This window comes from Kogia breviceps, chromosome 1 (genome assembly GCF_026419965.1).
Source record: "Kogia breviceps isolate mKogBre1 chromosome 1, mKogBre1 haplotype 1, whole genome shotgun sequence".
Lineage (NCBI taxonomy): Eukaryota > Metazoa > Chordata > Mammalia > Artiodactyla > Physeteridae > Kogia > Kogia breviceps.
In genome coordinates this window covers 176,067,869-176,080,174 of record NC_081310.1, presented here as the reverse complement: position 1 = coordinate 176,080,174, position 12,306 = coordinate 176,067,869, and the positions used below count along the sequence as shown (strand labels likewise).

Here is a 12,306-nt window from a genome sequence, read left to right as displayed (position 1 = left end):
GAAAATTACAGACCAATATCACTGATGAATATAGATGCAAAAATCCTCAACAAAATACTAGCAAACAGAATCCAACAACACATTAAAAGGATCATACACCATGATCAAGTGGGATTTATCCCAGGGATGCAAGGATTCATCAATATATGCAAATCAAGAATTCATCAATATATGCAAATCAAAGATTCTTCAATATATGCAAATCAAAGATTCTTCAATATATGCAAATCAACACCATATTAACAAATTGAAAAAGAAAAACCGTATGATCATCTCAATAGATGCAGAAAAAGCTTTTGGCAAAATTCAACACTGATTTATGATAAAAATTCTCCAGAAAGTGGGCATGAGGGAACCTACCTCAACATAATAAAGGCTATATATAACAAACCAAAGCAAACATCATTCTCAATGGTGAAAAACTGAAAGCATTTCTGCTAAGATCAGGAACAAGACAAGGATGTCCAATCTCACCACTATTATTCAACATAGTTTTGGAAGTCCTAGCCACGGCAATCAGAGAAGAAAAAGAAATAAAAGGAGTACAAATTGGAAAAGAAGAAGTAAAACTGTCACTGTTTGCAGATGACATGATACTATACATAAAGAATCCTTAAGATGCCACCAGAAAACTACTAGAGCTAATCAATGAATTTGGCAAAGTTGCAGGATACAAAATTAATGCAGAAAAATCTCTTGCATTCCTGTACACTAATGATGAAAAATGTGAAAGAGAAATTAAGGAAGCACTCCCATTTACAATTGCAACAAAAAGAATAAAATACCTAGGAATAAACCTACCTAAGGAGACAAAAAACCTGTATGCAGAAAACTATAAGACACTGTTGAAAGAAATTAAAGATGATACAAACAGACGGAGAGATATACCATGTTCTTGGATTGGAAAAATCAATATTGTGAAAATGACTATGCTATTCAAATCAATCTACAGTTTTAATACAATCCCTGTCAAATTACCAAGGGCATTTTTTACAGAGCTAGAACAAAAAAAATCTTAAAATTTGTAGGGAGACACAAAAGACCCCGAATAGCCAAAGTGGTCTTGAAGGAGAAAAACGGAGCTGGAGGAATCGGGCTTTTGGACTTCAGACTATACTACAAAGCTACAGTAATCAAGACAATATGGTACTGGCACAAAAACAGAAATATAGATCAATGGAACAGGATAGAAAGCCCAGAGATAAACCCATGCACGTATGGTCAACTAAAATATGACAAAGGAGTCAAGGATATACAATGGCGAAAAGACAGTCTCTTCAATAAGTGGTGCTGGGAAAACTGTACAGCTACATGTAAAAGAATGAAATTAGAACACTCCCTAACACCATACACAAAAAAAACTCAAAATGGATTAGAGACCTAAATGTAAGACCAGACACTATAAAACTCTTAGAGGAAAACATAGGAGGAACACTCTTTGACATAAATCACAGCAAGATCTTTTTTGATCCACCTCCTAGAGTAATGGAAATAAAAACAGAAATAAACAAATGGGGCCTAATGAAACTTAAAAGGCTTGGCAAAGCAAAGGAAACTACAAACAAGATGAAAAGACAATCCTCAGAATGGGAGAAAATATTTGCAAATGAATCAATGGACAAAGGATTAATCTCCAAAATATATAAACAGCTCATGCAGCTCAATATTAAAAAAACAAACAACCCAATCCAAAAATGGGCAGAAGACCTAAATAGACATTTCTCCAAAGAAGACATACAGATGGCCAAGAAGCACATGAAAAGCTGCTCAACATCACTAATTATTAGGGAAATGCAAATCAAAACTACAATGAGATATCACCTCACACCAGTTAGAATGGGCATCATCAAAAAATCTACAGACAACAAATGCTAGAGAGGGTGTGGAGAAAAGGGAAGCCTCTTGCCCTGTTGTTGGGAATGTAAATTGATACAGCCACTATGGAGAGCAGTATAGAGGTTCCTCAAAAAACTAAAAATGGAATTACCATATGACCTAGCAATTCCACTGCTGGGCATATACCCAGAGAAAACCATAATTCAAAAAGACACATGCACCACAATGTTCATTGCAACACTATTTACAATAGCCAGGACATGGAAGCAACCTAAATGCCCATCTACAGATGAAGGGATAAAGAAGCGGTGGTACATATATACAATGGAATATTACTCAACCATAAAAAGGAGTGAAATTGGGTCATTTGTAGAGACGTGGATAAATGTAGAGACTGTCATACAGAGTGAAGTAAGTCAGAAAGAGAAAAACAAATATGGTATATTAATGCATATATGTGGAACCTAGAAAAATGGTACAGATGAACTGGTTTGCAGTGCAGAAATTGAGACACAAATGCAGAGAACAAACGTATGGACACCAAGGGGGGGAAGTGGTGGTGGTGGGGGGTGGTGGGGGGATGAATTGGGAGATTGGGGTTGACATGTAATCACTAATATGTATAAAATGGATAACTAATAAGAACCTGGTGTATAAAAAACCAAATAAACATTTTAAAAACCAATAAACACCCCAATAAATAAATAATAAATAAAGTAGAGCACATGTATTGAATGGGTATAGAGACAGTGTCTTGTATCTCAGTTACAGCCCTTTCCTTGAACCAATCAGCTGAAGCCAGGGACATGGGTCAACTGGTATCATATGGCCACTTAAATCCTCCCCTTTAGCCAAGACTCTTAAATGTTAATAGAGTCTCTTAGAAGGGAGTGGGGATAGGAAGCCCTGGCACAGCCTTGAAAAACAAGGGTATATTCTTTGCTGGTGTGCCAGGCACCTGGACGATTTCCAAAGTGCCTAGGTGTTTAGCAGGGCAGGTGACCCCAATCCCTGATGACCTAGGTAAATCTCATCAAGTCTCTCAATTCTGAACTCTTCACTCCTGACAGCAGGTGTGCACTGGGGCTACGAGGAGACCAAGGCCTTCCTGACCATTCTCAGTGAGTCCCCATTCTCTGAGAAGCTTCGCACTTGTCACCAGAACAGCCAGGTGTACCGGGCCATTGCAGAGCGGCTGTGTGCACAGGGCTTCCTGCGGACCCTGGAGCAGTGTCGCTACAGATTCAAAAACCTCCTTCGAAGCTACCGAAAAGCCAAGAGCAGCCACCCACCTGGGACCTGCCCCTTCTATGAGGAGCTGGACTTGCTGATGAGGGCTCGGACTGCGGTTAGAGACATGGAGACCAGCAAGGAGGCAGTGGGTCTTCCTACTTCTGGGGAGAGTGGTACTCAGCTTGTCAACCAGGAGGCCTGGGATGAAATGGCAGGTGAAGATGCCATCAGACCTCCAACCCCAGGTCCTAAAACCCCAGACACTGGTAAGCTTGGAATAATTAGATGTCCACAAAATCTGCAAGCATGCAGGGAGAGTGTGGAAGCCAGGCTCATTTCTTTTCTCTGAACTGAAAGAGAGAATGAAATTGAATAAGTTAAGGATTTGTGCTTCGCTGAGATTATCCAGTCTCTAGCTTAGTGTAATCCCCTAAATAAGAAAAGCAGTCAGTCTAGATTTTACTTGGATTCATCTGGGCAGTTACAGAGTTTATTCAATCTCATATGACATAGGCCATACTGAATGTACCAGGAGAAGAAAGTGTTCATTGTTCAGTAGTGGGATAGGGTAGCTGGCCAGGGAGACTGACAGCTGGCTGCTTGGGCTGGGGCTTACGGCTCCCTTTGGTGGAGTTAGCATGTCCCAAACTCTGTTCCTAAGCTTTACAGGTCAGAAATGTATGTGTGTGCTGAAACTGGATCAATTTCATGTTAGTCACGTTTATAAGCTGTGAGATATAAGATATAAGTACAAATTCATGTTAGCCAAATTCATAAGACACAAGATCCAGATGTATAAATAGAAACTAACTAATGAATGCATTTCTGTCCATTCTTTCAGGTTTTGAGATGAGGCATGAGGATGAAGACCAGATTTCAGAGCAGGACATTTTTGAAGATTTTCCTGGAGCCTTATCAAAGTGTACTGCAGAGGATGATTGCTACCCTCATGATTGGGGGGAAGACAGTGAAAATGAAAATGAAGGTAAAGGGCAGTGGGGAAATCCATCCCAGGATCAGTGGGAAGAATGTTCTTCTGAAGAGGACTTAGAAAAACTCATCGATCATCAAGGCCTGTACCTTGCAGAGAAACCCTTCGAGTGTGACACGTGCGTGAAAAGGTTCAGCCGGAATTCGCAGTTAATCGCCCACCAGCGGATACACACAGGTGAGAGGCCCTACAAATGCCTTGAATGTGGGAAAAGCTTTAGTGACCGCTCCAACTTCAATACCCATCAGAGAATCCACACTGGAGAGAAGCCCTACAAATGCCTTGAATGTGGGAAAAGCTTTAGTGACCACTCCAATCTCATCACCCACCAGAGAACGCACACGAGGGTAAAGCCCTATAAATGTGGGGAATGTTGGGAAAGCTTCGCCCAGAGCTCAAACCTTCTGAAACATCAGAGAATCCACTTGGGAGGAAATCCTGATCACTGTGGTGAGCCTGGGAAAAACTCTGGCCAGAGCCCATCCTTTAGTGCTCACTGGAGGAACTCAACAGAGGAGACATCTCGAGAACAAACTCAAAGTGCCAGTAAGAACTTGAGTTCTCCTGAACTGCAAAGCACCAACTCAGGGGATAAACTTTATCAGTGTTCCGAATGTGGAAGAAGCTTCTCCAAGAGTTCTGCCCTCATCAGTCACCAAAGAATCCACACGGGAGAGAAACCATATGGATGTGCCGAATGTGGGAAAAGCTTCAGTAAGAGCTCCACGCTGGCCAACCACCAGCGAACCCACACTGGGGAGAAGCCGTATGAGTGTGCAGACTGTGGGAAATGCTTCGGGGAGCGTTCCAAGCTCATCACACACCAGAGGGTGCACACAGGAGAGAAGCCCTACAGATGCCTCGAGTGTGGGAAGTTCTTCCGTGACCGTTCCAACCTCATTACCCACCAGAGAATCCACACAGGAGAGAAGCCTTATAAGTGCAGAGAGTGTGGGAAATGCTTTAACCAGAGCTCCAGTCTTATTATTCACCAGAGAATCCACACCGGGGAGAAACCCTACAAGTGTACGGAGTGCGGCAAAGATTTCAACAACAGCTCCCACTTCAGTGCCCACAGGAGAACCCATGCAGGAGGGAAGGCGTCATAGGAGACAAAAGAGAAAAACATATATTTAAATCTTCCAAGATCCTAAGATGTATGCTAGAAAGAAACTGTCCCAATTTTTAAGATTAGTGTGTACCTGGGGAACTTACCTTGGTACAGTCCAGGTAATTCAGAAGTGAATTACAAATGCTAAGGATCCAGATTTGAAGGCACTTTTCTTAAGTGTAATGTGTTTTTTCTCCTGCAAAAAACCCACACAATCCTCAGGCTGCCCTTATATTTGCTGTCGTGTAAGAGCTTTATCAGTGTTTGAGCCAGACTGGTAACTGAGGGGATTAGAGGTAAATCAGTGATCCTGAGCAGTAATTCTAGACCTTGCTGTGCCTTCACACCGTCCACATGTACACATGCCCCATCGGTGTATGTTGGCAAATTCTCATACATGGCCATTTTCTGTTGGGGCATAACCTCCTGGGAGAACTTTGAGACTCTCCAGTGATGGGGGCATAATTGAGAATCAGTGGCCTAGAGCAGGCCACCATGAGCTTATCAAAGGGGAGAAACAACAGTGACATCATTACTTGATCATTATTAATAATAGCAAAAGAAGCCAGCATCTATCGAGCTCTTCATCAGGCTGTGTGCTAAGCACTTTGTATACATCATCTCATTTACTCCTCCCAGCAGCCCCAGGAGGTACTAATATTTTCCCCATTTCCCAGAAGAGAGAAGTGACTTGCTTGGGTCACACATATGAAAATGGCAGAGGCAGGATTCAACCAGCTCTGTCTCTAGGGCCTGAGGTGCTCTCACCACTTCACTGAATCCTCTTCCACATTGGGGCAGGTAACTCAGATGCCAAAGCACTTTGTAGACCACACTTTCTGTTAAAATTCCCTATGAATTCTGTTTTTAACAAATATGGACATTGAGAATCCCAAAAGATTGAAGGACTGGGGTTGTTCACAGTTGGCAATGTGCTTTGAGCAAGGCTGAGCTCTCATCAAAGCACTTGATGTGAATTTCCATCTTCACAATAATATGGGTGAGAGACAGAGGTGAGTTGAGATTGGGAACAATAATGTAGCCAAAGTGATGTTTCTTCCAATGAGATACAGTTTTGGCTAAGGAAATGGGGTTTTAAAGAATTTCCCTTTTTCTCGGGGTCAACCCTGCTTCTTGTGAGACTTGGCTGGATCGTAGGTTGAACCTTAAGAAACCTGGGCTCGCTGGCCAGTGCTCACTCACCCTGGTGTGTTGGCCCCCTGGCCCTTTCCCTCCATGCAGAGCAGAAGCTTTGTGCCAAGGCTGAGGCAGAAGGCGGGTGGAAGGAGCGGTGTGTGTGGAGTGCCGCGGAGGGGGCTTTGAAGGCTATTGCTTAGTCCAGGTTCATGGTGCACTCTTACTCTGAGCCATCTCGGCCCAGACCTACCCAGTGCTGTCTAAATGTTGGCCGTAAAGACCTGCCTCCAGCTCCAACAGGCTCAATCAGAAAGGTTCACACAGGATGGTTTCCTAGTTCGCAGTGCTTTGGCCTCCAGGATTTCTCCTCAGGAGGGTTAAACAATGTTGGCCAAGGACTATGGTTTCCAAAGGATTTTAAAGGAGCATCCCTCTCCTGACACATGCCTATGATACTGGGAATGCCGTTCATACCCTGGCTCGTTCATCAACTTGGGAAGTACTATTAGATAGTAGATGTGAGGGAACCTTGAAGAGTGGGACTCTCTGCATGTGAAGCAGTCAGTGGGGAGATTGGCACTCCCACCGACGCTTATCACTCCTTAGTCCCTTCCTTGGCTTCCCAAGAGCCTGCTTACCTCGGATCACTGCCTGTCACCCCCTTCTCAGTTTACCTCTCCTGGCTCACCTTATCTCTGAGGAGCAGGGCCCGTGAGTGAGCCCTGGCTTTGAACCACCAGGTGTCAGTAACAGCAACAGTAGGGTGGTGGGTAGGGAACCACCTGAGCCAAGAGGAAGGATCCTGGAGGAAGGGAAGGGAGGTCCAGGGAAAGACCAAGTGGTATGAAATAGCATGGCTTCAGGGTGGGGCTGGGACCATAACTTCTGTTTGGTTTTTTTTTTTTTGCGGTACGCGGGCCTCTCACTGCCGTGGCCTCTCCCATTGCGGAGCACAGGCTCCGGACGCGCAGGCCCAGCGGCCATGGCTCACGGGCCCAGCCGCTCCGCAGCATGTGGGATCCTCCCAGACCGGGGCACGAACCCGCGTCCCCTGCATCGGCAGGCGGACTCTCAACCACTGCGCCACCCGGGAAGCCCCTGGGACCATAACTTCTTAGCTCCATTGGGGTGTAAATGGGAGGTGAGGAGTGTTAGGAGCTCAGATTGGAAGGGTGCGGGGGTGGGTCATGGAGGACCTCGTGGCTGCCAAGGGAGACATGGTCAGATGCGCGTTGTTGAAACCTAATAGCTGAACAGAATCTGGCTATGCTGCAGTTAGGACAGCCTGTTGGGACACTCGCAATATTCCAGTTAAACGTGAGGGTCCGAACTAGAGCAGGGATAATGTTGAAGAGGAGGGGATGATTTGAGAGGTTCCACAGGCAGAATTGAGGACAGCAGAGGAAAGCCAGGATGGCTGGGTGGCCGGTGGAGCCGGCCGTCATTCAGAACTGGGATCACAGGAGGAGGTGCAGATAGGGCAGGAGGGCAGAAGAGCAGAAGTTTAATTTAGGGCATTTTGGTTAGGGACATCCAAGAGGCGATACGATACGCAGCAGGCATTTGGATATCTGGGCCTGAAGCTGGGGGGAGGTTAGGACTAGAGAGTTATCTGTATGCTTGGGAGTTACCTTCATGTTCAAGTCATAGAAAGGCTGGGCCCGGGACAGAACTGGAGAAGCACCACGTATAGAGGAAGAGGCCCCTCAGAGGAGATCTAGACTACGCCCCAGTCCCACCACCTCCTGTGCACTCCAGCCAACTTTTGGACACTGCCTCAATCGCTGCTGACACCGGATTTCTCAATGTAGTTCTGAATTTTCTGGAACCTTCCCTGTGGAAGCCAAGCTGAGCTCTGTGTAGAAGTGAGAATATGGCCCTCTCCCCTCCCAAGCATCACCTGTTCCCCTGCTCTTGGAAGTGTGCTGGTGTCTCATGTTCTCAAGTGAACAGTTTTGATGTTTATTACCTATTGGTCCTTTCTTGTAACTCAGGTTCAGCCATGAAATCAAGGGCATTGTGGGCCAGGAGAGAAAGTGGCCCGGGAGGACCTTCTCTCCTTGTGTACCTGACCCTTCCTTCGGAAGGAGTTCCCTTTCAGGTGGCTTCCATGCTTGGGACCCGACCCATCACTCTGCCAGGGCACCCAGACATCCTCCAACGGGTCTTTGCTGCTCAAATAAACGGACATCTGGTTTGACACACCCCAAGCCTTGTTACCGTCGGTCCGCTCTTGGGAAGTAGATTCACTCTGCAAATATGGGCGGTTTCTCAGCCTGCGTGGCCACAGGTCAGACCCTGGTCATGGGAGACAGAAGCGGTACCTGCCTCCCTGGGAAGGTGTTTTGTGTGAGCTGCATCTCCTTCCTTGATTTCTGTGCCCTCCACCCCAGGAGGGGCACTGGCTCCTTGGAGGTGTCTAAAGGGCACCACCAAGACTCATTCCACAGACTCCTCAGCAGGCAGCAGACCCTAAGGTAGCGGCAGGGAAAGGCGGGACCAGGCTGCTTTAGATATCCCTTTCTGTTCATGGGCCTTGGCCCCAGCTGCTGAAGGCACGGTCCTGGCTGCCTCAGCTTGAACATGTCCCCCAGCCCCCAGCCTGAAGAAGTGTCAGGCAACTCGGTCCTCCCGTGCTGGAAAATGTAGCAGCCGGGTCCCCTGGGTTCTCCCTGCCTCATCCTGTCTGGGGATGGCTCTCCAGCTTTGGGCTGCAGAAAAGACTCCCTTTAGTCAGTCTGTGGAGAAGAGTGACACCCTTTGGGGCCGGGGGTGCGGAGGCTTTGAAGTATGAATGCAGTGACGTCTGGGGTGCGTGTGGGTGGCAGGCAGTCTCATCCCCCAGGCCGCCCTGGGTCTCTGTAGCCCAGCCCTGGGGCCCGCGCCTGCTTCTCCATTCACTCCGTTCACTCCGTTCCATTTGCGTGTTTACCACTGTGTGCCGATAACTTCCAGGTGAAGTTATCACCTCCTGGGCCCTCCAGCCCCACGTGCACCCGCTGCTGTCTCCGGCCTCTTGGTCCACCGCTCAGCACGGGTGTTCACGTGCACACCTGGGCTCACAGAAAGCCGCCTCCGCCCAGCAAGACGTGCACATCCAGACGTGGACCCCCAGACACACGCTGTCCCTTCTAAGGGCATTTTCCAGTTGGGCTGTGGTTGCCCAGCGGCCTAGGAAGTCTTTTTCTGAACAGACGCAGAATTAATCAAGTGAAACATCACCTGACCTCAATTTTGATCCCACCCTTCCTTTGGATGTCCCTTAGCCTCCACCTCTTAGCAGCAAACGCCCATCTTAAGCCCCTACAAGAGGTTAGTTCTACCTGTAGTGGGAGGTCAGGAAGGCTTTGCCGGTGAGGTGGGGTTCAGGCTGGGCTTTGGGGTCGAGGGTGACACACGTTTGTCTTCTCCCGCCGCCTGTGGCTGGTCCTCTGCACACTCCCAGTATTACCACCACCTTATCTTTAGCACCACTTCCCCCCTCACTCTGGTTTTAGGCAAATCTGGAATGACTTCCAAATGCAGTTTTTTTGGGGTGTCGAGTTTCTCACCTCACTGTGACTTCCCCCAGCCAACCCTGTGGCAGAAAGATAACCTCATCTCCCTCTGGGGCCTCGCTCCCCTGGTCCTTGTCATGAACCCCAGTGACCCCAGCCTATGTGGCTGAGAGGAAGGCAGAGAGCTCAAGAGCCCCTCTTCTTCGCAGCGTGTAGCCAGTTCTCCCACTTCTCAAGGCAGAGAGCTGCTTTGTCCTGGGAGCCACTAGGTTAAGTCAAGGCCAGAATCCAATGAGACCATTTCGCCGAAACTCACTAGGGATCGATTTTCTAGTCAGGGCAGGGCTAGTGATTCTCTTTGCATGTAAAGATGATTCTGATCTGGTCTGCCGTACATTGTGCTTCTTTCTATAATTTCTATAGTCACGTTTATTTTTCACATTTTCATTGTAGGAAAATACCCCATAATCTTGCCATCCAGAGGGTGAGGGCCATGGGAGGCAAGATGAAGAAAACAGGTCTACGGCGAAGGCTACTTCTGGATCAGCTTTATGAGTCCATCTGAGCTCAAACAGGAGAGGAGCCGCGGGCAGGGGTTGACGGAGCTGTGGTCACTGGAATCTCTTGAGAGTCACTGGGGGTCAGGGAGCCCTACTTTGGTGCCAGACAACCGGTGTGACACAGAGGGGAAAGGGGTCTTCTCCCTCCTGCATAAAACACAGCTTGGGGCTTCCCTGGTGGCGCAGTGGTTGAGAGTCCGCCTGCTGATGCAGGGGACACGGGTTCGTGCCCCGGTCCGGGAAGATCCCACGTGCCGCGGAGCGGCTGGGCCCGTGAGCCATGGCCGCTGAGCCTGAGCGTCCGGAGCCTGTGCTCCTCAAAAAAAACACAGCTTGGCTCTAGTGCGTTGGGGAATTCATAGACCACAGAGTCGCTTCTGTGTAGTTAGAGGTGGTAGAGACCAGCAGGAGGTGGGTCAAGGGGCTGCTCTGGAGGCAGTGGTGAGGAGCTCTGCATGCAGAATGCACCCAGGGTGCCAGGCCAGGAGCACCCTCTACGGACAGCATCCGGTAAGAGCTAGTTCAGGATCACATACGAAGTCCCTAACCCAACCGCACTCCTTGAAGTTGCCCAGAAATAGACGGAGGAGGTGAGGCTACCTGGGCTGAAGGTCAGGCTAAACCCATCTGGCGTGTCCTGGTCGGGGGAAGAGAAAACACCGGTGTTATCTCAGGGACCTTTCTTGAGCAACTAATTTCTTAGACGTTTGTGATTGATTTTCGTTCCCTGTTAGTGACTACGGCATTAAAATTGATTAAATTTTGGCCACTAGGAGGCGCAGAGATTTAAGGTACAAGTCTAAAAACAACAGGCTCTTTTGATTTTCCGTTTGTGCATCAACCCCCGCCTTCATTTTATTTGGCTTTGTTTTCACTTCCCGATCCTTTATTATTTTCTTCTTCCTGTGATATTATGTACATCTCTTAAAACGAGTCAAATCTTATTTTGGGATGAAATGACCTGATAAATTAATAAATTATATTAATTGAACTGCAAACCATAAAAAAGAACTTGTCTTGGGTTCTTCTGGCATCTTGCTGGTTACACTAAAAGCATGGAGCAGAGGAGGAGGTGGGAAATCAGGGGGACACAATGAGACCGTCAGGGAGGATTGGGGCCCAAGATCTCACGCCCCTTGTGGTGGACTGCCATCTTTCACTGTTCTCTGTGGCTCTTCAGCCATGAGTGGATGTATGCAACGCAGGAGTCTGCTTTTTGTCCATAACAGATTGCTCCTTGGTCTGCTGGCCTTCTTCACACATCTACTTTGCTGTGTGCCCCAGGGTCTCTGTGCTGGGGAATCTGAGGTGTTTGGGACCTAAATAACATAAGGTTGATGATGGATGAAAAGAAAGGAAGGCGTTCCCAGAGGGCTGAACCTTATCTGATTCCCAATTTGCTTCCTTGTTCAGGACCAGAGGTGACATACTTCATACTTGAGAAAGAGGGAAGAGCTGGAGGGTCTTTAGGGGGGTTCTTTCCCCTCCTTCCTCCACCCATTCCACTTCTGGTAACATCCAGAAGACATTGTAGTTTAAGGTTGAGGTTTCCTTTGTAAACTTTTACATTTTCATCCTGGATGAACGGGGTATAGGCAACCCTTTGCCTTTTAGACTCTGTTATCCTTGAATTCTGATCGTGAATTAGAGAAAGAGTGATATTTCAGAGTTTGATGTGACTTTGATCAGAATCCACAGGAAACTGTTTCTTCCTGTAGGAGTCAGAATGTTAAGTGTAGGTTTAGTAGTGGTTGGAATACATTGATGTTCTGTACATCTTGGGACAAAGATGAGACCTGGGAGAAAATGAGTCATGGTCTCCCTGGAGGGGAAGTTCTAGCTCTTGTTTACAGGTTTTCATGGAACTTCTTTTCAGCAGTTGCTCCAACAGTGACCAGAGCCACAGGGCTGGCCTTCCTGGAGACAGGACAGAGGCCATAG

The 12,306-nt window shown here is 47.4% G+C and overlaps 1 protein-coding gene across 7 annotated transcripts in view; it reads left to right on the top strand.

Moving 5' to 3' along the window:
- ZSCAN20 (zinc finger and SCAN domain containing 20) overlaps positions 1-8,513 on the top strand; it is a 28,220-nt gene extending 19,707 nt beyond the window's left edge. For 3 of the 7 annotated variants that reach the window (XR_010836317.1, XR_010836316.1, XR_010836315.1), the window contains exons 7-9: positions 2,907-3,335; positions 3,911-7,200; positions 7,427-8,513. Coding sequence is in view for 4 of the 7 variants with exons in the window: in XM_059070875.2 (XP_058926858.1) it covers positions 2,907-3,335; positions 3,911-5,169 (1,688 nt within the window). In the remaining 3 variants the exon portion in view is untranslated. Of the gene's footprint in view, positions 1-2,906; positions 3,336-3,910; positions 7,201-7,426 lie in introns of those variants that run through there. The other 4 variants (XM_067012052.1, XM_067012063.1, XM_059070879.2 and 1 more) reach the window with 2 other exon arrangements.
- Positions 8,514-12,306: the final 3,793 nt, after the last annotated feature.